Source organism: Mustela putorius, unplaced genomic scaffold, assembly GCF_011764305.1.
Source record: "Mustela putorius furo isolate JIRA1106 unplaced genomic scaffold, ASM1176430v1.1 tig00003853_pilon_pilon_pilon, whole genome shotgun sequence".
Taxonomy (NCBI): Eukaryota; Metazoa; Chordata; class Mammalia; order Carnivora; family Mustelidae; genus Mustela; species Mustela putorius.
In genome coordinates this window covers 62378618-62404075 of record NW_025422005.1, presented here as the reverse complement: position 1 = coordinate 62404075, position 25458 = coordinate 62378618, and the positions used below count along the sequence as shown (strand labels likewise).

The 25458-nt window shown below is 37.5% G+C and overlaps 1 protein-coding gene across 3 annotated transcripts in view; it reads left to right on the top strand.

Moving 5' to 3' along the window:
* The window catches only part of SLC44A5 (solute carrier family 44 member 5), a 393241-nt gene that overhangs the window by 191556 nt on the left and 176227 nt on the right, over positions 1 to 25458 (top strand). For all 3 annotated transcript variants that reach the window (XM_004758176.2, XM_004758174.2, XM_045064731.1), the window contains exon 4: positions 24179 to 24227. In XM_004758176.2, coding sequence (XP_004758233.1) covers positions 24179 to 24227 — 49 coding nt within the window. The remainder of the gene's footprint in view (positions 1 to 24178; positions 24228 to 25458) is intronic.

Below are 25458 nucleotides of genomic sequence, written 5' to 3'. Positions count from 1 at the left end.
TTGTACCTAGACTTGCAGAATATCCTTAAATTTCCCCTAAAAACTTAAAAATATTAATAAATATCCTCTTGCTTTTGTAATCAGATAACAAGTATGCTTTATTATACAAAATGTTTCTTATGTTTCCAATCAGAGATTCAGATACGTGTTTGCATATTAACAAGAGTCCCCATTCATTTATTTCTGTCTACTTCTATAGCTACATATTTATCATATTTGGGTGTGCTTTTATAGGCTAGGTTGGGAACAGAACATGTTAGCACAGGGCAAGAGGTCAGGAATACTATTCCATATAGGTTATGTGGAGGATGCCACCTTTAGGCATCTGTAGACACAAAACCTTGGCCATCTTTGCAATAGGAAACAATGCTTGGGAACGTTCTGAATACAAAAAGCCCAGGAATACTTTCTTTCCTCCTAGATCCAAAGGAAAGCCTAGAATGTGAATTTTAGGAACTTGACATTCTTTGCCAGGTTACCAGGTCTGGCTTGTAAAGCCAGAGAGTGAGACATTGACAAATATAATTTTTCTATTCATTGAAGAAAGTGTTTCATCCAGTCAGGACCACCTTTAGTGGAAAATATTTAACCTACTCAATTTCACTTTGAAACATAGACGGTTTCTTAGCAGCTCAGAGCTTGCTGAGAAAACTGAATTGTTTATGTGGGGAAGTATGATTGGGGCTTGGGACTATGAGCTGAAAACAGTAACATGGTCAAGCAAAAGGAAAAGCTTAGCCAGAAACCTGTTTGTTTTTTTAAGATTTTATTTATTTGACAGACAGAGATCACAAGTAGGCAGAGACGCAGGCAGAGAGAGAGGAGGAAGCAGGCTCCCAGCTGAGCAGAGAGCCCCATGTGGGGCTCGATCCCACGACCTTGAGATCATGACCTGAGCCAAAGGCAGAGGCTTTAACCCACTGAACCATCCAGGTGCCTCAGAAACCTGGTGTTTGATTAACCTGGTTCACTTTTATTTTCTACTCTTCTAGTGAAGTTTTTTTTTTTTTTTTTTTTTATAAACATATATTTTTATCCCCAGGGGTACAGGTCTGTGAATCACCAGGTTTACACACTTCACAGCACTCACCAAAGCACATACCCTCCCCAATGTCCATAATCCCACCCCCTTCTCCCAAACCCCTCCCCCCGGCAACCCTCAGTTTGTTTTGTGAGATTAAGAGTCACTTATGGTTTGTCTCCCTCCCAATTCCATCTTGTTTCATTTATTCTTCTTCTACCCACTTAAGCCTCCATGTTGCATCACCACTTCCTCATATCAGGGAGATCATATGATAGTTGTCTTTCTCTGCTTGACTTATTTCGCTAAGCATGATACGCTCTAGTTCCATCCATGTTGTTGCAAATGGCAAGATTTCATTTCTTTTGATGGCTGCATAGTATTCCATTGTGTATATATACCACATCTTCTTGATCCATTCATCTGTTGATGGACATCTAGGTTCTTTCCATAGTTTGGCTATTGTGGACATTGCTGCTATAAACATTCGGGTGCATGTGTCCCTTTGGATCGCTACATTTGTATCTTTAGGGTAAATACCCAATAGTGCAATTGCTGGGTCATAGGGCAGTTCTATTTTCAACATTTTGAGGAACCTCCATGCTGTTTTCCAGAGTGGCTGCACCAGCTTGCATTCCCACCAACAGTGTAGGAGGGTTCCCCTTTCTCCGCATCCTCGCCAGCATCTGTCATTTCCTGACTTGTTGATTTTAGCCATTCTGACTGGTGTGAGGTGATATCTCATTGTGGTTTTGATTTGTATTTCCCTGATGCCGAGTGATATGGAGCACTTTTTCATGTGTCTGTTCGCCATCTGGATGTCTTCTTTGCAGAAATGTCTGTTCATGTCTTCTGCCCATTTCTTGATTGGATTATTTGTTCTTTGGGTGTGGAGTTTGCTAAGTTCTTTATAGATTCTGGACACTAGTCCTTTATCTGATATGTCGTTTGCAAATATCTTCTCCCATTCTGTCAGTTGTCTTTTAATTTTGTTAACTGTTTCCTTTGCTGTGCAAAAGCTTTTGATCTTGATGAAATCCCAGTAGTTCATTTTTTCCCTTGCTTCCCTTGCCTTTTGTGTTGTTCCTAGGAAGATGTTGCTGCGGCAGAGGTCGAAGAGGTTGCTGCCCGTGTTCTCCTCAAGGATTTTGATGGATTCCTTTCGTACATTGAGGTCCTTCATCCATTTTGAGTCTATTTTTGTGTGTGGTGTAAGGAAATGGTCCAATTTCATTTTTCTGCATGTGGCTGTCCAATTTTCCCAGCACCATTTATTGAAGAGGCTGTCTTTTTTCCATTGGACATTCTTTCCTGCTTTGTCGAAGATTAGTTGACCATAGATTTGAGGGTCTATTTCTGGGCTCTCTATTCTGTTCCAACAGCAAGACAGAAGAAAGAGATATTAAGGAGTCAATCCCATTTACAATTGCATCCAAAACCATAAGATACCTAGGAATAAACCTAACCAAAGAGACACAGTATCTATACTCAGAAAACTATAAAGTACTCATGAAAGAAATTGAGGAAGACACAAAGAAATGGAAAAATGTTCCATGCTCCTGGATTGGAAGAATAAATATTGTGAAAATGTCTATGCTACCTAAAGCAATCTACACATTTAATGCAATTCCTATCAAAGTACCATCCATCTTTTTCAAAGAAATGGAACAAATAATTCTAAAATTTATATGGAACCAGAAAAGACCTTGAATAGCCAAAGGGATATTGAAAAAGAAAGCCAACGTTGGTGGCATCACAATTCCGGACTTCAAGCTCTATTACAAAGCTGTCATCATCAAGACAGCATGGTACTGGCACAAAAACAGACACATAGATCAATGGAACAGAATAGAGAGTCTTCTAGTGAAGTTTTATTTTTTCCTTTCTTTATAAACTTATCTAACGTCTTCAGTTATTCAAAAAGAAAGCTATTTATTTTTTGTAGTGATGAAACTACAGAATGGCATTTAATTAGAAATGTGAAAAAAAGAATGAGTAAATTTTGATGTTGATTTTTTAAAAAAGATTTTATTTATTTATTTGACAGAGAGAGAGATCGCAAGTAGGCAGAGAGGCAGGCAGAGAGAGAGGGGGAAGCAGGCAGAGCAGAGAGCCCAATGTGGGGCTCCATCCCAGGACCCTGAGATCATGACCAGAGCTGAAGGCGGAGGCTTAGTCCACTGAGCCACCCAGGTGCCCCTTGATGCCCCTTTATGTTGATTTTAAGTAGTAATTTGTGTGCTGAAATTATTATTACAAAATTAATTAAAAATCAACCTCTGTTTGGAGACTGATCTGAATTGTCTTAAAAACTAAATTAATAATATATCCTCAAAATAGAAAGTTGTACCATGGCAGATTTCTGTGAATCACTGTTATCATCTCAATTTTAATCATTGCATTGAAAAGAACAAGTAATTATCTTCTCCTTACCACAGGAATTCTAAAAGTTCTAATCATCCTTAAAACCAAAAATACAAAAAGTAACATTATTTAAAAGTATTTCTGTGATAATACTTAACAGATTACCTTTTTTATGCCAAACTATATAAGTAGTAAGAAGGGATGGAATTGATCACATTTGTTTTCTTTGGATGTCTTCCATAAAACCATAAGAATAAGAAAGATGTATGCCTGCAGAGAAAATTTCTGTTATACCATAGTTTAGTATTGTTGACAAATCTTAATGTTCATTTCACTGGTTAGTACATTTAATGTTCCATACAGAAACTTCCATGTCCTGTAATAGATTGTGTCAGAGTGTGGAAACAGTAAACACACAGAACATTCTCATAGTTGCATATGCCTCAGGGAGCAGAATTCCTTTTGACAATATAATAGACATTCTTTGGAACACATTTTCAGGACACCAATGCTTGATTGTGAGCATTTGTTCTGAACTTGTGAGTGTATTATGTGTGTGTACAGTGTGAAAGAGAGAGGAAGAGCCAAAATTGATTTTATTGTCATATCAAGGTACCCACTTACAGCAGATTTTACAAATGAATCTTTCAAAAAACACTGAGTTTATGCCACCTGTGTCAGAACCCATTGGGATCTACAGAACAACACTCAAGTTAGTGATTGTGACAAGGACCTTGTCCTGATCGGTCAGATGATCTTGTTAAATGTGATATTTAGCAGGAGACTCTTTGTTTTTCTTGATTGGTTGCTCTGTCAAATAATTCTGGTAAAGTAAAATTTCTTGATGATACTGATATTTTTTTCTAATACTTGGCTTAGTGATGTGATACCAGCCTGAATAAATATTGACAAAAGATTGTTAGTTATTTGTTAAACTTTTATAAGCATAGCTAAATGTTCTTTTGCAAAAACACAAACTAATATATTCCTTAAGCTTAGGGAATGTGATGTAAAAATGCAATGCAAAAGTTGGCTTTTTGTATGATGAACATATTATACTGAGTCTAAAAAACATAAAAGGTATGGCATTAGCACAATTGCTAACAATGATTTAAATATACCAAACACGGCACACATGCTGATCAAGCTTCTGCCGTTTGTAACATTGCCCCTGTGCCTCACATATTCACTGCATCTTGATTTACATCGTTTCAGCATTTTTTTCTAAAGCACATTTTGAAGAAATTTGACTGCTCAAACATATCTGTTTTCCATTCTTTATATGTTTACAAAATACTTAAACTACAAATCAGGTACAGTTTCTATTATGAAATAAAGTAACTTACCGAGTAAAAAGCTCTCCTAAGGAAAAGTGTAGAATTTTTTTTTTTTTTTTTTTAAGTGACATCAAAGAAATGGAGGGCTGGAAACAGACTGGTGCAAAAGCCATGTTAAATTTTATTTTATTTTTTTTAACCTCTTTATTTTATTTTATTTTATTTTATTCAGTGTTCCAAGATTCATTGTTTATGCACCACATCCTGTGCTCCATGCAATATGTGCCCTCCTTAATACTCATCACCAGGGTCCCCCATCCCTCCACATCCCTCCCCTCCAAAACCCTCAGTTTGTTTTTCAGAGTCCATAGTCGCTCATGCTTCGTCTCCTCCTCCGATTTTCCCCAATTCACTTTTCCTGTCCTTCTCCTAATGTCCTCCATGCTATTCCTTATGCTCCACAAGTAAGTGAAACCATATATAATTTAATTTCTCTGCTTGACTTCTTTCCTTTTTTTAAAGATTTTATTTATTTATTTGAGAGACAGAGAACACAAGTAGGCAGAGAGGCAGACAGAGAGAGAGGGGGGAAGCCGGCTCCCCGCTGAGCAGAGAACCCGATCCGGGGCTTGATCCCAGGACCCTGAGATCATGACCTGAGCCGAAGGCAGAGGCTTAACCCACTGAGCCACCCAGGACCCCTGCTTGACCTGTTTCACTCAGCATAATCTCCTTCAGTCCCATCCATGTTGATACAAAAGTTGGGTATTCATGCTTTCTGATGGAGGCATAATACTCCATTGTAGGGATGCCTGGGTGGCTCAGTTGGTTAAGCAGCTGCCTTTGGCTCAGATCATGATCCCAGCGTCCTGGGATCGAGTCCCACATCGGGCTCCTTGCTCAGCAGGGAGCCTGCTTCTCCCTCTGCCTCTGCCTGCCATTCTGTCTGCCTGTGCTGGCTCTCTCTCCCTCTGATAAATAAATAAAATCTTAAAAAAAAAATACTCCATTGTATATATAGACCATATCTTCTTTATCCTTTCATCAGTTTAAGGGCATCTTGCTTCTTTCCATAGTTTGGCAATTGTGGCCATTGCAGCTATGAACATTAGGGTACATATGGCTCTTCTTTTCATTACATCTGTATCTTTGGGGTAAATACCCAGTAGTGCAATGGCAGGGTCATGGGGTAGCTCTACTTTTAATTTTTTTTGAGGAATCTCCACACTGTTTTCCAAAGTAAATCATGTTAAATTTCAAAGACAAGTTATCATCCAAAATTTCTGAAGTTTCCAGAATAGGTTTTCTGGAAGCAATATGTGACATATTACTTAATGAATCTTACTCATTGGTTTTTCTAATGAGGTGTGAGAACAAGGTTAAATTCAAATTATTAGGAAAGGTAAAACTAGCTGATCTGAACACATCTTTAAGTTAAGCTAGCCATGACCATACTTACTCATTTTCTTCTTGTATGATTCACTATTTCCTGACACCGAATTCCCCCATCCCACATTTTCCTTTCTTCGCCCACTGGGCCCAGTCTCTCTCTCATCTTTCCAAGTCCTGATCAAATGGTACCTCCTCAATTTAAAGGCCTTCCTGGTTTCCTCAGCTAAATCCCTCCCATTTCCAGAGGCATTTGTTACACTCCCAGGCTCTCAGTTCTTCCTGTGTTGGTGTGCATGCACATGCACATTCCCACTTTTACTATGCAACGCTCTTCGTCAGAGGGCTCGTTTCGGGCTCATCTTTGTGTCTGGTCGTGCTTCACAGTGTAAGTGCTCAGTGAAAGAAAGTCAGTCCTGTCTGATACTCAGAGAAAACTGTTCAGAGGTTGAAATCACCTGAAAGGGAAGTTTTTGGTCAGGACATGTTTGTATTTTAAGGTCTTTCAGTCCATAAATAGCATCATAGGTTGCCTGAGCCTCTAAGTTTAAGAGCTCTTGGAGGTGGGGCATGTAAGAGCACTTTGAGCCCTGGTGGATCCTGGAAAACAGAAGCTAAAGCCAAGAAAGGAAGATGTAAAGATGATCCTTTCCTCTAAATTCTCACTAATAAGATAAAAGAGGACAGAGTGGGTGGCATGGGTGTGGGGCGTAAAATGGAGCCGGCTTCTTAGGAAAATAGGGAGAAGAAGGGAAAATTTTTATTGAGAACCTATGATGTGTCAGACCTTTTACATATGTTCTCTACTGTAAAATAGTAATAATGATCACAAGTATCCTTTCTCACATTCATGGAAATGTCCTTTTTACAAATGATTTCTCATTGTGATTTCATTTGATTTTCCCATCTGTGACTTAAGTAGTGTGTGGGTTATATCCTTCTTTTAATAGAAACTAAAACATCAAAAAGCAAAATGGTTTGTTGAATGTTACAGATTGAACCAAAGACACAAGGACTCACATATAAACTGTTATCTGTTTCACTCTCTTTCTGCTACATCTTTATGTGTTATAAACCCAACAATGCAGTTTTATAATTATTTTATATAGTTAGCTTTTTAATCTGTTAAGAGATTTTTATTTCTTCATTTGTGCATTAACATTGGTAATATTTTATTGTAAAACTTTCATGAATTATAATGTGCATGGGAAATTTTTGTGTATTAAACAGAGAATACCATAATTTAAAAGTTTTGACTATGTATTACTAAATGAAGAAGCACATCTAACTAAGATTGGGGGAAAGTGAACATTAAGAAATAGATATAAATTTCAGAGGTAATGGATAAATGTTTCTCAGTCTTCTGATTCTAATCTTGGCCTAAGGGGAAACAGTGGTGAAGTCCCTTGGGTTGGTATGATCTTGGCATAGAAAAGATGGCCAGAGCTGCTCTTTACTTGAGAACATAGGGCTACCTAATAGACCTGAGTATAAAAACAAGTGTCTCAGAAATTCTGGAGATTCCTGCAAGAATGAGAAGACCCAGGAGGTTTTAGTTAAGAGCTCAAGTGTTGGTTGGACTGCTTGATTGGTTGGTTGCCTTGGTTGGATTGTCTGATTTTATAAACTAATCTAGCTACCTTAATTCAGGTATCCTACTAGTTAGGAAGCTGTGAGAATGATTGGGTTTTGGCTGTAACCTCAGTTATCTTCAGCCTAAAATACCTACTTGTGCACAGCTGTATGGACCTTTCTTTTTTTTTTTAATTTATTTTTTCTTAGATTTTATTTATTTACTTATTTGACAGAGGGGATCGGGTGGGAGAGTACAAGTAGGGAGAACAGCAGGAGGAGAAGGAGAGGGAGAAGCAGACTCTCCACTGAGCACGGAGCCCAGTGCGAGGCTCAATCCCAAGACCCAGGGATCATGACCTGAGCTGAAGGCAGATGCTTTACTGACTCAACCACCCAGGTGCCGCTGTGGACCTTTCTGTTAAGCTCCTCTAAAGGATGCCACCTCAGTCCTCTGAGAACTTTTTCCTAGGGCACTGAAATCAACAGGGAAATCTATGGCGAAAGAAACAGATAAGATAGAATCAGTGTTTTTTGAGAGGTAGAAACTGCTCTAAAATCTCTCTAAAATATTTTACTCATTTAAAAAAATAGTAGTGAGAGGGAAGGTAATGTTAATTTGCAGGCCTTTGGGGTCAGTAAAATTGAAAGAAGAATCACCCTTAGAAAGTGCTCAGAATCTTACCCCATGTTATTTCTTTTTTGTGAGCCTGAGGCCGGAATGCCACCCATCCTTGGCTGCCTCAGCAGTAGGGAATGTCTATTGGCAGAAACATCACTGAAATAACCCAAGTGACTAAAATGTGCTTGAGAAGTACTCCCACCTTGCAAGCTCATCTTCATTATCTCTCTCCAGAAAGCAAGTTGGAAATCTGGAGGGCTGTCAGGCTTTTAAAATGTGAAGGCGCCACATTTCTTAAGTCAATGTTACGATACATTCTGGCCAACACTTGCATGCACAACATTATGAAAAGTCTAACTGGCATCTGCCTACATTGGAGAGTAAGTATAAAGTAGTAGCACAAATAACTTTAAAAGGACAGCTCTAAGAGATACTCCATTATATGTTCATAACTAATATTGAATCAGCAGCTACTCTGGACCAGAACTGCTGTTCCAGGTGGTGGAACATACAGTAGTAAACAAACAAAGCCCATGTCCTCTTAGAACTTATGTTCTTGTGGAGAAAACAGAAGATTAAATAAATAGTTGTATTGATGACTAATATGTAGTCAAAATATTATGTACTTTGAGTCAGAGAAGTGACTTGCTAAAGCGAGACAGGCTTTGCAGCTATAATCAAGATGCTAGATAGTTGGGCTCTCACTTGGTTCACTAGAGGGACTCTTTGAATCTCTGAACTTGGATGACCTGCATCTCTGAAGTAATATGAATATCCTTTGTGGAGCTTTTTGTTTGGAAAAAGTAGAATTTTACTTTCTTCCATGTTCATGAGTATGTGTGTGTTTCTGTGTGTTTTGGACAAAGAGAGAGAAAGCCCACAGACAGGCACATGAATCTCACAAACCATGATAAGGGAGAAAGACCAAAAAACCCCACAAAGCCCCCAAACCAGCCCATATTTCATTTGTGTACAACCAGAAATAACCAAAACTAAGTTATATGATTTAGGAATACATAAGAGAGGATAAACGACAATAAAAATAGGGAAACAATGATCACAAAACTCAGGACACTTGTTACCTCAAGTAAGGAGGTGACTGCTTAGTATTTCATTGTGACTATACTGTAATTTATCTTCTCTATTTTCTTTCTTTTTTTTAAAATTTATTTTTTATTTTCAGCATAACATTATTCATTATTTTTGCACCACACCCAGTGCTCCATGCAATCTGTGCCCTCTATAATACCCACCACCTGATACCCCAATCTCCCACCTCCCGCCCCTTCAAAACCCTCAGATTGTTTTTCAGAGTCCATAGTCTCTCATGATTCACCTCCCCTTCCAATTTCCCCCAACTCCCTTCTCCTCTCTATCTCTCCATGTCCTCCATGCTATTTGTTATGCTCCACAAATAAGTGAAACCATATAATTGACTCTCTCTGCTTGACTTATTTCACTCAGCATAATCTCTTCCAGTCCCATCCATGTTGCTACAAAAGTTGGGTATTCGTCCTTTCTGATGGAGGCATAATACTCCATAGTGTATATGGATCACATCTTCCTTATCCATTTGTCCATTGAAGGGCATCTTGGTTCTTTCCATAGTTTGGCGACTGTGGCCATTGCTGCTATAAACATTGGGGTACAGATGGCCCTTCTTTTCATGACATCTGTATCTTTGGGGTAAATACCCAGGAGTGCAATGGGAGGGTCATAGGGAAGTTCTATTTTTAATTTCTTGAGGAATCTCCACACTGTTCTCCAAAGAGGCTGCACCAACTTGCCTTCCCACCAACAGTGTAAGAGGGTTCCCCTTTCTCCACATTCTCTCCAACACATGTTGTTTCCTGTCTTGCTAATTTTGGCCAATCTAACTGGTGTAAGGTGATATCTCAATGTGGTTTTAATTTGAATCTCCCTGACGGCTAGTGATGATGAACATTTTTTCCTGTGTCTGATAGCCATTTGTATGTCTTCATTGGAGAAGTGTCTGTCCATATCTTCTGTCCATTTTTTGATATGATTGTCTGTTTTGTGTGTGTTGAGTTTGAGGAGTTCATTACTGGATATCAACCTGGATCCTGGATATCAACCTTTTGTCTGTACTATCATTTGCAAATATCTTCTCCCATTCCGTGGGTTTCCTCTTTCTTTTCTTGACTGTTTCCTTGGCTGTGCAGAAGCTTTTGATTTTGATGAAGTCCCAAAAGTTCATGTTTGCTTTTGTTTCCTTTACCTTCGGAGACATATCTTGAAAGAAGTTGCTGTGGCTGATATCGAAGAGATTACTGCCTATGTTCTCCTCTAGGATTCTGATGGATTCCTGTCTCACATTGAGGTCTTTTATCCATTTTGAGTTTATCTTTGTGTACAGTGTAAGAGAATGGTCGAGTTTCATTCTTCTACATATAGCTGCCCAGTTTTCCCAGCACCATTTATTGAAGAGACCGTCTTTTTTCCACTGTATATTTTTTCCTGTTTTGTCGAAGATTATTTGACCATAGAGTTGAGGGTCCATATCTGGGCTCTCTACTCTGTTCCACTGGTCTATGTGTCTGTTTTTATGCCAGTACCATGCTGTCTTGGTGATCACAGCTTTGTAGTAAAGCTTGAAATCAGGTAACATGATGCCCCATTTTATTTTTGTTTTTCAACATTTCCTTAGCGATTCGGGATCTCTTCTGATTCCATACAAATTTTAGGATTATTTGCTCCAGCTCTTTGAAAAATACCGGTGGAATTTTGATTGGAATGGCATTAAAAGTATAGATTGCTCTAGGCAGTATAGACATTTTAACAATGTTTATTCTTCCAATCCAAGAGCATGGAATGGTCTTCCATCTTTTTGTGTCTTCTTCAGTTTCTTTCATGAGTGTTCTATAGTTCCTCGAGTACAGATCCTTTACCTCTTTGGTTAGGTTTATTCCCAGGAATCTTATGGTTCTTGGTGCTATAGTAAATGGAATCGATTCTCTAATTTCCCTTTCTGTATTTTCATTATTAGTGTATAAGAAAGCCACTGATTTCTGTACATTGACTTTGTATCCTGCCACATTGCTGAATTGTTGTATGAGTTCTAGTACTTTGGGGGTGGAGTCTTTTGGGTTCAATGGCCACTGAGTTGTTTTGAATTTTTGGCTATTACAAAAAATGCTGACATGAACATTATTGTCCCCGTAGCTTTATACACACATGCAGTAGTTTGGGATAAAATATAGGACTGAAATCACTCTGTTGTAGGCTGAGATCAGGCCACACTTCCAAAGCAGTATTTTCCATACTAATTTTATTTTTGCGGGCAGTGTACAAGTTCTCACTATTCCATGTCTTTGTCAATATATCCTATTATCAAACTTTTCCCTTTTTTGCAAGCATTTGCAGGGCCTATAGTTACTTCTTCTTGTGGTTTTCATTTATATCTGCCTAATTATTAATGAGATTGAATGCTACTTTATTATTTATTTGCCATTTGGATTTCCTCCTCTGAAGTTCCTGCCTAAGTCTTTTGCTCCTTTTATTTTTATTGCCACCAGCCTTTTCCTCTTTGGTCTATAGTTCTTTATATATCCTCGGTATTAATAATTAAATATTATCCTGTCACTGCTACCCTCTATGGATGTCATGTCCCTCTCTTTATTTTTTTGATGAACAGAATTTCTTATTCTCATTGTAGTTAAATTTATCACTTACTTCCTTTATGACTAGTACTCTTTGTACTATTGCTTAATAAATCCTCTCTCTGAGGTCATAAAGTCTTTATAATTTTATCCTTTACTTTAGGTCTTTCTGTCTAGAATTGATGTTTATGTCTGATGTGAATAGGGCTCCAAGTTTATTATTTTTTTCTTTATGGATATCCATTGTCCTATCACCATTTATTGAGGAGAATGTACATTTACTGATTTTTAAATGTTTTATAATAGTGAGAAATACTGAGAAAGTATGTTAAAATTTCCTACTATGATTGTGGATTTGTCTATTTCTCCATGTAGTTCTAAATAAACATTTACATTTTAAATTTTGTTAAGTGCATGTATTTAAAATTATTGTCTCTTCTTTGTTAATTGGACTTTATAATTCGAAATGATCCTCTTTATTGCTACTAATGCTTTTTACCTTAATTTCTGTTTCAGGCATTACCTATAATTTCTTTCTTTTTGTTAAAATTTACATACTATTTACTTTTTCATCCATTTGCTTTAACCTTTATTGGGGGATATACATACAGCATATGGTTCAATTATTTTTCTAGTATGGCAATTTTTATCTTTCACAAGCACATTTAGTCCTTTATAGTTAATGTAGTATCAATATATCTGAGTTTATGTATGTCTTAGTTTGCTATAACAAAATGTCATAGACTGGGTGGCTTAAACAACAGAGATTTATTTCTTGCAATTCTGGAGAGTAGGAAGTCCAAGATCGAGGTACCAGTTAATTTGGCTCTCCCTGGGTCCTCACATGGCAGAGAGAGTTAGTTCTGATCTCTCTTCCTCTTCTCATAAGGACACTAATCACTAATCCCACTCTTAGGATTCTCATCTAAATCTAATTACTGCTCAAAGACACTATCTCCAAATACCATTATATTGGGGGTTAGGACTTTCAACATATGAATTTTGGGAAGACACAAACATTTGCTCCATAACAATATACATCACATTACACTGTGCTTTCTCATTCCTTTGACTGTTCTGTGTTTATTTTTCTTCTCTTTCTTCTTTGATTTTGGATTGGCTAATTTTTCTTTTTTCTCTTTTTTTAAATTAAATTTATTTATTTTCAGCAGAACAGTATTCATTATTTTTTCACCATCCCAGTGCTCCATGCAATCCGTGCCCTCTGTAATACCCACCACCTGTTACCCCAGCCTCCCACCCCCCGCCACTTCAAACCCCTCAGATTGTTTTTCAGAGTCCATAGTCTCTCATGATTCACCTCCCCTTCCAATTTCCTCCAACTCCCTTCTCCTCTCTAACTCCCCATGTCCTCCATGCTATTTGTTATGCTGCACAAATAAGTGAAACCATATGATAATTGACTCTCTCTGCTTATTTCACTCAGTTCTTATTCTATTTTCCTTCTGTTTTCAAAGTAATATATGGTGGTTCTACTCTTTTAAAAACTGTTGCATGCACAATTTTGAGGTTAAAATTTATTAATATTTTACCCTTATCTTTGGATTACATTCTATTATTGAAATAATTTTCTCTCATTTTGTTTAACCCCAGAAGACTTTATTATTATTGTTTTATATAGTCAGTGATCATTCCTCTTTGCCCCTGGAGTTCTTCATTTCTTCTTTCATCAAAGACCTTCCATCTGGGTCACTTTTTCTTCTCTCAGAAATAACTACTTAAGGGGCACCCGAGTGGCTCAGTTGGTTGAACATCTGACTCTTGGTTTCAGCTTAGGTCATGATCTCATGGGTCATGGGACTGAGCCCCAAGTCAGGATCCAGGGCTCAGTGGGTGGTCTGCTTGAAGATTCTCTCTCTGCCCTTACACCCACTTGCACACACATGTACTCTTTCCCTCTTTCTAAAATAAATAATTAAATAAGTCTTTTTTTTTTAAAGAAATATATACTTAATATATGTTAATGAGACTCTACTGATGGCAAATCTTTTTTTATTTTTTTGCCTGGAAGTTTCTTCATTTCATTCTTTTTTCTTGAACAAACTGTACTTGAATAAATCTAGAAATCTGATTTGACGTATATTAAAACTCTCACCCTATGCTCATTTTATCAACTAGTAATTTGGTAATTTCCATTCTTAGTTTCTTTATGCTATATTCTGAATAATTTATTTTGACTTACTTTCTTGTTTGCCAATTGCCTCTTCAGCTATGTCCAATCTGCTATCAAACTTATCCATGGAGTTGTACATTTTATTTATTGTGTTATTCACTTCCAGATTCAATTTTCTTCATTTCTGAATCTGCCAGGTAGTTTTAAAAACATAGTTCATCACATTTATTTTCACGTTGGTCTTTTATTGCTGAAAAGAAAAAAAGAAAAAAACAGTAAGCTTAGTTGTTTTATAATTTGGGAGTAATCATGTAAATATCTGGAGACTTTATGGATCTATTTCTGTTGTCTGTATATCTAGTTCTTTTACGGTATCTTGTTTCTTTATATGATTTGTTATTTTTTTATTGTTTGCTATATATTTTCTTTGGAAATTTATTTGTGAGAATTCTTAGAATAAGATATATTCCATCAGAAGTCTGTTATTTGTCTGTCAGCTGCCTAGGAATACCAACAGATTGAACTTACTTGAGATTACTTCACATACACTGCAAATTCAAATGAAGGTGTTTCCCCCATCTTTCTGCTCAGTGTCAGGTGATTTTGGTAAGGGTGAGGTGGGTTTCATCCTGAGGGTGTATCCCTTTGGAGTTCTGACTTAATGATGTTTTCCTATTTGATTTCTTCTCTTGATCAACCTCTGATCTCTCTCTTCTGTTCCCCTTGTTCCTTGAATTTTCTAACTTGGTAAATATCTTTGGGACTATGGTAGCTTTGGTAGTATCTTGCTCTCTCCAGGTCTCCACTTTCACTTAGGTTTTGGCCTGGAATTTCTTCATTGCTTTGTCAGCTTTTCAGTGCTCTTTAAAAGATACTCTTTAAGCTTTATATCCATAATTTATAGATTCTGGATATGGAGAGAGTTGAACCTCTCATACTTCTGGAATTAGAGCTGACAAGTAAACTTTTACTTGCAGATTTATCTTCACAGTTTTGTTTTACTACCATCATGGCAGATTATGAGGCAAACCCTTGTCTTGAGGGCTAGATTTTCCTTCCCTATTCTTTCACTCCCTCCTCCAAATCTATATAGAAGGTCAAGAAGTAAGACCAAAGTTTTCTTTTGACAGTGAATTCACAATATGTTCAGTCTCTTTGTGGAAAATCCATTTTGTGAGGAAAAAATATTCATGAGCATTTCTTCCTCACAGATGCTCCATAGAATTTACAAGTATAAAATCTGGCTATTTTATTTTTGACTCCATACAAGGAGACAGGACTGTAGGAGGAAGTGAGGTAAGTCCTGAGGCATCCATTCCAAGTGATTATCTTGTTCTGTAACACACATCCACTCCCCTCATCCCAGCTCTGAGGAAGAAGAATCTTAATCTCTCTCTCTTTTCTCTGAATGCATATAACAAGTTAGGGTGGGTCATCCAGTAGGTTGTGTGTAATCCCTGTTGTCTGCTATTCCCCCATTTGTCATTCTAAGTAACTAGTCTGACCCATTAGTGAAAGAACATAGTTTACCACAATTTTCCCCCAATTATCTTATAAATAGAGGCATTCATCTAACACAGATTCTAATAGTGTATTCCACCTGAGCTTTTAATTTGTTGGATCATGATGTCTTGTGGGTAGAAAGTATGCGCTAAATCATGTTTTTCTTCCTACATTCAGGCCCAGGGATAGGAATATTTTGCCAGCATCTTGAGTTGTGGCAAAAGTCAGAGTTGACGTGCAGTTTAGTTTTGTTCTCATCAATAACCTGTGAACAATATGAAGAAGTAGGAGAAATGTTATCACTAGCTATCAAACTGCTTTATGCGTTTGTGATAAATTGACAAATTCTTGCTATTTTTCTTTAGTGGTGTTTATTCCTAAATTCAACAGAAAGTCTTTTACTCAACTATATCTTAAAAAAATTTTCTCCTTCTTTACAGAAGTTCATTTTTGTATCTGTATAATGATGAAAACTATCATTTCTCCCAAACTTTATTCATTTACTGTGTTATTGCCTGAATTCTGCAGATGGAAAGGCAAGATGAAGTCACTTATTTTTATATTCAGGGCAAGCAAATATACTCTTCATTTCCTATCTCTGATTGTGAAATTGTTATATTTTATAGGAGCCAAGGGAATAGCGTCCTGTGTAATAATGAAACGCATAGCCTATGATACTGAAATAAAATAAGGAATTTCTCCAGTGTAATTAGAGTATGTCGTTGCTCCTTTTTTTTTTTTTTTTGAGTGCCTCATGTTGGGCAATAAATACAAATATGGCTAGAAAGAAATATTAGAAACCCCAAGCTGATAACCTTCAGACTCAAATCATGTTCTTGTTTGCTTCCAGACTCTCTTTTTAAATCAATATTGATTCAGAATTTTATTTATTCTGAGAAGATATGTGATTATCCAATAATTCATGGCTGTTCTATAGTGCAAATTCACTGCTTTGTCACAGTAGTCAAGAAAAATCATTTTTTCAGAAGTACATTTCCAATGCCCCCAAACGTGCATCTTTCAGCACTGCCTATAAAATCAGTCCATGAAGAAGCAGCCTGAGTGCTTTATGAATGTTTTCTTTTGCCTGTTCAGTGGAAGTGGAGGTTGTTTCTTCTAGGTATTACTTCTAAGGTTGACATTTTAACTGAATGTTAATGACTTGTGTTCATATAGAGTGAATTATTTCAAATGATGATGCAAACTATATAGAAACCAACTCCACAGATTAGAAAACCCTTTCTTAAAGCAGGGGATTGGACATTCTTGATGTAACAGTGGGTGATTTATTATTTTGTATGTTTAGGAAGTTACTCAGGCTGGGAGAAAAACAACCACTATAAGGTCATGCTGCCACAGTATTGTGTGGCATGAATCTGTGCTGAAGAAGTCTCATTTGCATTTTCATTAATCTTGCCATGTCCAACGTGGGGTCATGTTTTTGCCCTAGATGTGTTTCTGGAATGCACATCATTTTCTACATGAGGCACTGCCGTCATCAGGTGATGAAGCATGGTGCCCTGCCCTTTCTAACAACCTTCACTTCCACCAAGTGTGTTCCTCTGCAGTGCTTTTGGGATTGCCTCATCCTCTCTCACTGCTGCAGCCTCCGTCAGGCATCTACCCTCTTATCTCTGAAATACAGCAGCAATCTTCTTGTCAGTCCCTCTGCCTTAACTTTCCTATTTCTTCTGCATCATACAGGTACATAAACACATGTTAGTTGTATTACTTTCTCAGAAGACTTGAGGAGATTCGTAAATCCTACTCCAACTCTGGATGATGTGTGTTTTTCTTCTAACTGCTCTCATGTCTCCTCCCCCAGGAATAACTCTTTGCTATGGCTGAGCATGTGCTTTTTCCAGCGTTCCCACATGGTACAATCTTCCCTTTAAGCATCCTCAAAATTTCTCTCCTCCAAAAAGTTATTCCATAAGTGTCATATCCAGCTTGGTCATGGAAACCTTTCTAGAACCATTGTCAATTATAGTCACTGTGACAATTTGACTTAAGTTGGGTTGCATTGATTCTACAATGACCTACTTTGGTTATGAGGGTAATTTACACATAACTTTCTGCTTCCAATGATCATCCCAAAGGCAGAAATTGTTTCCTTCTTTTGTTATTTTTAAAATATTTTTTGCTACTATCTATCATTTAATAGATGGCAAAATGGAAGTTCACAGAGAAAAATGGGAATTCTGCCAAGATCACAGTTTATTAGATGGCAGAGATGACATTTGATACCAAGAAATTTGATGCCCACTTTTTACTCACCAGTATGGGCTATTGTCTCCATTACTTCTTTTGTTAACTCCTACTGGTCTAAGACATTACAGATTGGATGCTGAGTTAATGGAGTAATTTTTCACATCAGTGCAATTCTAGGAATCTATTAACTTGCCTTTAATCCAGGTTGAATTCCATCTAAAATGATTAGCTGGTAATTGTCAAGATTTTCTCCTATTTGTATCTTCATAATCTAAATTAAAGATATGAATTCAAAATTACATTGAAATTTAATAAAAATTTACTACAGAAACATCTATTGAGTGGCTGTTATATATGTATACATGAGACACCAAAGTAGGTAATAGCATTAGACTAACAACCAAGATCTGGTGTCTGTCTTAAAGGAGCTATTCATCTAGTAGGAGAAACAGTCATGTATATTAGCTTCCTCTTGCTGCTGTACTGGTTACCACAAATGTGGTGGCTTATAATCGCACAAATTTGTTATCTTATAATTCTGGAGGTCAGAAGTCCAATATAGGTCTCAGTAGGCTAAAATGAAAGTACAGGCCCAGCTGCATTTCTTTCTAGAGGCTCTAAGGAAGAATCCATTTTCTTACTTTTTCCAGCTTCTAGAGGCTGCCACATTCCTTGGCTCATGATTCTTTCCAACTTCAAAGCCAGCAATGGCCAGTTGAGTTTTTCTTCTATCATATCAGTCTGACCTTGTTTCCACAGTCACAGCTCCTTCTTTGATGTTTTTGTCTCCTTCTTTCCCATGTATGGACTGTCGTAATTATATTGGGCTCAACCAGATAATCCAAGAGAATCTCCCCATCTCATAGCCTTCAACTCAATCATACCCACAAAGTCCCTTTTGCTGTGTAAATTAAAATAATTCACAAATTTGTGGGATTTGGATGTGGGCATCTGTCTACCACAGCACATGCCTTAAGGCATAGTGTACCAAGTGCAATAATGCAAGTAACAGAAGTATGTGTGTCTCAGAGATAAATGGAATTAGTTATGTTGGGATGGGCTTAAATGAAAGTTCTCAGCATTAGTCTCTAATCAAAGTAGGCCCCACCCACCGGCACAGTAGCCAGTAGAAGGTTTCTGTCCTTGTCCTTCTCCTAGAGGGTGAGTGGGAATTTCTAAGGACTATAGGATTTCCTTAGCCATTGTCAACAGCACAAAGAGGGGAAAGGAACACTGTTCAAAGGGCACTATGCAAAACACCTGATTTGGGCTGAAATCATAGCAGTACAGAATTGCTAGAAGATCAGGTTTGAAGTGAGGGATGGTAGGAGATGAGGCTGGGAAGAGGGGCCTGTTTGTGAGAGGCCATGTGTGTTGGGCTAAGAAGTAGGAACATCTCCCTATAAGAAATGGCAAAGAATAGGATTCTTTATCCTTTGTTAAGACTTGGAGGAAAGAGACTTCTTTCCCTAGATGAAGTGGCGGGTCCTCACTTATAGACAGAACCATAAACATGTTTGTAAAAATCAAGTGTAAAACAAGTATTTGATGATTCAAAATTTTCCGGTAGCTGCTGTTGAATATTAAGGGAAGACTTAATTTTGTGGTATACCATTTTTCCTTGCTTTTCGGAAAGCTATCTGACTGGGTCATTCGTAGTAATTCCAAGTCCTACTTTTTCCCACCTTAGAGCTCTCTTTTTTGATATCTAAACCACACTACATTCTCTGAAAAATATACCTGAGGGAATAAAAGGTCTCAGATTTTTGGTTTTTATAACTGATTAGTGGTAGTTATATTGCCATTTTTTCTTTCAGAAACAGATTGCTTTTAAAGAAAAGAGTCTTTCCAAGCATGCCTGGCTGCTTTATCTTACCATTTGCATTCAACGGAATCATGTGAAATCCGTACCCATGAGTTGAATTAATTACCTGGACTATTTTCCTTAATCATCATGAATGATTTCTAGTAACAAAAATTGCATTGTGTAATTTTTGCACTGTGCAATACAGTTAACTATAATAACAAGTGTGTAACTTCTATAATGAATATTTTGTAGTGACTCTGTTGTCATAATAGTTTTGGTGATCTGAAAATCACATGAACTCAAGAAGCTCTTAAAATGATTACCTAATTATAATTACTTTTTCTGTAAGTTAGAAATATGAATTATATTCAGCTAACTAAGCCGTGTGATAGTTCAGCATTGTGGCTCTTTTCACTTAGCTGGCCTTTCAGTCTATTTATTCCAGAGATGCAATTAGAGCACATGAGGGCCTCCGAGAAAGCAAGGGCCTGTATTGATTTCAGGAAATAAAAAATTTGCATGACAATATAAATTCTGCCAGCACATGGGGCAGGCTGAAGTCATCACTTTCCAGCTGTCATTACTATATGGAATCAGCTAAATCTTATCATTCGACTGTGGCATTAGTGTATTTTCAGCCGAAATATAAGGCAGCCAGGATTTATAATCAGAAAGTGTCAGCTTTTCAGACAGATTTGACAACAGCATTTCATTTACACTGTGATCCACTTTTTCACTTTGTAAGGTACAAATCACACCAAAATTGGAAGCCAGCCTAGATACTTTTTTTTTTTTAAAGTAATCTCTTCGCCCAACATGGGGCTCGAACTTACAACCCCCGAGATTGAGTCACATGCTCTCCTGACTGAGCCAGCCAGGTGTCCCTTCAGCCTAGATACTTTTAAAGCAGTTTTGCCTATCTTTAATGTAAAAAATGAATAAGAACGATGTAAGTTGCTAATCCCTTTTCATCTGCCTCCTCTCCCCACCCATCTGTGGAATTTCTGAGATCACCAGTGAGCAACTTCCTGCCAAGTGGCTCAGTATAGGCTTGGGTGTCAGACCATGTGCCTTCCAGTCCCACCTCCACCTCTTGTTAGCTGAGGGACTAGGGCAAATGAGCTCACCCGTTGTACTTCAATTTCCTCACTTGTAAGATGGAATGATAACAATGACACACCTTACAGAATTATGGAGCATTAGATAACATACACTGTGCAAGGGAGTATCATTCACATTGTTTTCTCTGTGGAATTGTGCAAAATGGCAGATGCATGTGCGAAGTACTTATAGTAGTCCCAGATACAAATAAACATTCGTTTAGTAATCATTTTTCTGTGGAGTTTATCATCTTCCCTCTTTCTTGCAATTCTTTCACTTTACTGAATGTCACTTTTCTGTTTCCCATCCTATAACTGTTTGATTTTACCTTTTACCCTTAATTGTGAAGAGGTCAGTTCCCAGTTGGGCAAAATCAGACAAGCAGTCAGGAAAAGAGAAGTTGACGGTGTGTCAGAGAACCCAGCACTGAAGTATATATAGACCATCTCAAACAGGAAGTATTTTATATACTTCCCCTTGAAGTAGAAACAAGTATTGGCATTGTAAGATATGGCCAGCTAGACAGAGTGGTAATCCCAAGTGGGATACGTTCTTAGTCTCTCTATGGCTTGTTTTCTTAATAGGCTAATAATGGTTTTCAGTCTACCTATATAATAAGGTTAATAAGAACTTGGAACAGCACTTAGCATTTAATGCTAAAAACATGTTAAATACTATTGTTCTTGTTGTTATAATAACATTATAACTGACAGATCCTGAAGTTCTCCTTTATGGAGTTCATCACTTCATGATACAAACTTTGTGACTTCCACGTATTCATCTCAAGATTTGACCCAAGATTCCAGTTTCTTAACTCTGGATGAATAATGGACTTACAATCAGATGTCACTTCAAAATCAACCTCATGTTCTTTTTCTTTTAGCAACTTTGCAATTTCTTCCCCCTGCTAATGTTCCCAAACTATTTCAGTAGCATTAATCTTTCCTTAAGTCTAGGCAAAAGACTAAAACTGATTGAGAATTATGGGTTCTTGGTCTGTAGTCACTTGATTTGAAACCATATTTAATTTCTTTTACCCTCCAAGTCATTCATGAAGTTCTGTTTGTTTTTTTCATGTAATTACATTGACTAATGATGAATATTCACTGGCAACTTACTAAGTGCCAGACACTGTTCTAAGCACTTTTGCATGTATTAATTCATTGTATCCTTATAACAACTTTATGGCAGAAGCACTGTTGTTATCCACATTTACAAATATGGAAACCAAGGCTCAGAGGTGAAATGATTGCTTCTATGCCACACAACTGCTTCGTGATGAATCTTGAATCTCTCTTTCTATCACTTCTGCCACCAGATGGGCAGTGGCTCACATTACTTCACCTCTATTATTACAACAGACTCCAAAGTTGATCTCCTTGATTTTGCATTTTGCCCTACAACTTGTATACTGCTGGTAGATTGTTCTCTTTAAGCACTGCTTTTACCATGTCATTCCTTTGTTCAAAATCATTGTATGGCTCCCAGTGGCCTAGGATGAATAAAATAAATTCCATCCCAATTTTTCAGGCTTTCTGTAGTCTGATTCTGTAGTGTCTATTCAGCTTTGTTTCCCCCTCCTCTTATCCTATTATCCCCAGTCAGACTGAGTTTTTCACCATCCCCACAACCATACTAATCATATCTACCTTCATTCATTGCTACATGACTTCATTCATTACTACAGGTCTAAACTACACCCTTCCATTCCCAAATGTTGTGGCTCTAGGAACCCTTCCTTACTAATCTCAACTGAAAGTGACCTTTTCTTCCCTAGAACTCTCCTAACACTTTCTTTGTACCCTTCTTATGATATCATGTTCTGCTTTGTATTGTAGCAATTCTTGTACTTTTCTTATTTCTCTCCCCACTGGTTAGCTTGTTGAAGACAGAGACTGTTTCAGTAATCTTGTATCCCCTGCAGTGTATATTTTAATGCAGAACACATAACAGGTGATCAATAAATAGTTAGTGAATTTAACAGAATTCTAGTTTCATCCACCCAAAGTGTTTCTCTTTTCCCTCTTGTTCTATTCTAATCTTTCATAATCTCACTCCTTGAATGAGACCCTCTTGACTGTTCTAGTCCTTGATGAAACCGACTTTCTCAGAACTCTTGTAACACTTAAGGCAGATAACCACACATTTGAGTTCTTGATTAATTGTTTCATTTGGTATATTCACTGCTCATATGTTACAAAACAGGACCTGGTAAATAAAGATTCTCAAGAAGTATTTGTTGAATGACTCAAATGTTGATCTTGTCCCACCAGTTAAGGTCTCCAAGATGCTGGTGCTCTTGACATATCATAGGTTCTTTATAAATATTCACTGACTCTTAGATTTCTGTTCCATGTGTGCCCTTATCTTCCTGTTGTCTTTTCGTCAGCCTGTGATTACACCAAAGAGCCCTCTGAGTCCTCAGAACACATGTCCCCATTTACAGGCAGAGTTGGATTCCTGACACATGGGGATTTTTGCCAGTCCCTTTTGAAATGCTCTGTTTAGTTTCAGGATGAGTCCTTCTCACAGGGACAAATCCCTAGAGGAAGTGGTGGGAATGCTTAGGTTGGGAAAGAGGCATCAGGGATTTGGGATTGCAAAATACAGGTCACTGACCAGAGACGATTTTACAGAACTTAGTGTCCTGGGTCTCATTACACAATGCATGTCACGGGAAAAGGCCATTCTGTGTGTACTTTGTCCTGTTTAAAAACAGGGATAGCATATCATATTCATGATGCAGTAATAAATGACATCTCCCCAGATGGCATGAAGCCTGCCAATAGGATCTTCAAAAACTCAATTAAAAATAATATTTATATAATATAATAATGACTGGTATATACCATATAGCCAGTGTGGCAGACCCAACTAATATTTCAACTTCTTTTTTTTTTTTTTTTTTAAAGATTTTATTTATTTATTTGTCAGAGAGAGAGCGAGCGAGAGCGAGCACAGGCAGACAAAGTGGAAGGCAGAGTCAGAGGGAGAAGCAGGTTCCCTGCGGAGCAAGGAGCCCGATGTGGGACTCGATCCCAGGACGCTGGGATCATGACCTGAGCCGAAGGCAGCTGCTTAACCAACTGAGCCACCCAGGCGTCCCATATTTCAACTTCTTGAAGGAAAGCCTTATCTACTGAGAAAAAGGGGAGAACTAAATAAGCAGGCATCTCTATTATACTGTGCATCTTGTGAGCACTCAGCAATACTTGGTGATGGCAGATGGTAGAATGGCTTTGCAGAGCAGAAGGGCTGCAAGTTTTGTTACCCTGAATGGAATCTATAATATTTCCACATAGAACAGTGGGAGATATGTGTATGCTATGCATAGACTATGGTCCTTAAATCTTCCCAGTCTTGCTTCTTATCGGAGAGAGGGAAAGGACTGGCAGATGTAGCCAAGGCATAATTGATGTTTCCCTGGACCAAAGGATGAATTCAACAGTGTGCTGGACAGTAGCCAAGATGTAGATTTTTCTTTATTCATATTTCATATATATTTATTTGCGATTTCTTTGGTATACATGCTTAAAAAGTCTTTGTTTTAAATGCAGGTAACCCAAGGACATTTGATCCTAACTTCAAGGGGCCTATTGCCAAAAGGTAAGCAATTCTTTCCCTTGAAATATATTTTTTAACAAGCACAGAAGGTTTAGTTTTGGTACCATTTTCTGGTCACTGGAAAATTGTATCTGCTCTGAAGGGGAAATGACTTATTTTTAGCCAAAATTTCACCTTATTTATGTAGAGAAAATATGGAAAATAAATATTTCCATGACTCATGAATATCCTTTCCTATTCAGGAACTGAAACGTATTCAATTATTAGACCAAAGAGTTTGTACTGCTTAAAAAGAGAAGCTTAAAAATGTTCTACAGGACATAATCACTCTGTAGAGGAGCAAGCACGTTGAAGCCGTTGTTTTGTTCACCTGTTTACTCTATGTTTCACCACTGCAATGCAGAGTTGCTATGCCAACTTCTTCCACACCAGGTATTTCTGCTACCCAGTTTCCAAAAGCAGAAAGCTTTTTTAGAGACCGCCATTCACCACTGCATCATGTAAGCTTCAGATATTTTAGAATGCTCTGGGGAAATAGGTACTTATCTCAACTGGTGCTTCTCTCTAAGTTGTGTGGCATGTAAAAACTATTCAGTAGTTCACAGGTCTCTTTTATTATTACTTTCACCCTCTATTCCCAGGCTTCCTGCTAATCAGGAAGGGGTTTGCAGGGCAGAATAGGTAAAAATGAGGAGAAAATCATGCTGTTGGTAGCTGGGTTTTGCTTAGCTTTGACTTTGATTTCTGGTACTTGTATGTCATAATAAATTGCTAGATGAAATAATAATCAGCATGCTTGTTTTCTCTTGCCAACCATCAGCATGTAGATTAGCATTTACTGTTACATGCCTGCGATATCCCAGCTCTAAACAAATATGCGTTCAGTATTTTGCAGAATTAGTATTCTAATTCTGCAAAAAGCCAAGTTGGTTGTTTGGGATTATTTATTTGAAGGTGTACCAGTGCTGCCTTTAGATTAAGTCTGAAATCTCTCATTCTTCCCGTGATAACACCATGGGTACATTCTGTTGTCTGGTATACAAACAGCCCCATTCAGTGTGTAGGTTACTTTTACTGCATTTGCATTGATTTTACAATAACTAATTTGTGAGAATTGAATCTAGCTTATTGGCCCTAAGGGACCTCTAGATAGAATTGGATTCAACAGTAGTAGTAGTTGTAGCAATAATAATAATAATAATAATAATAGTAATAATAACGTGATGCCACATTTGGACAGACAAAATACAGATTAAAGGTGTGCCTTTTGTAG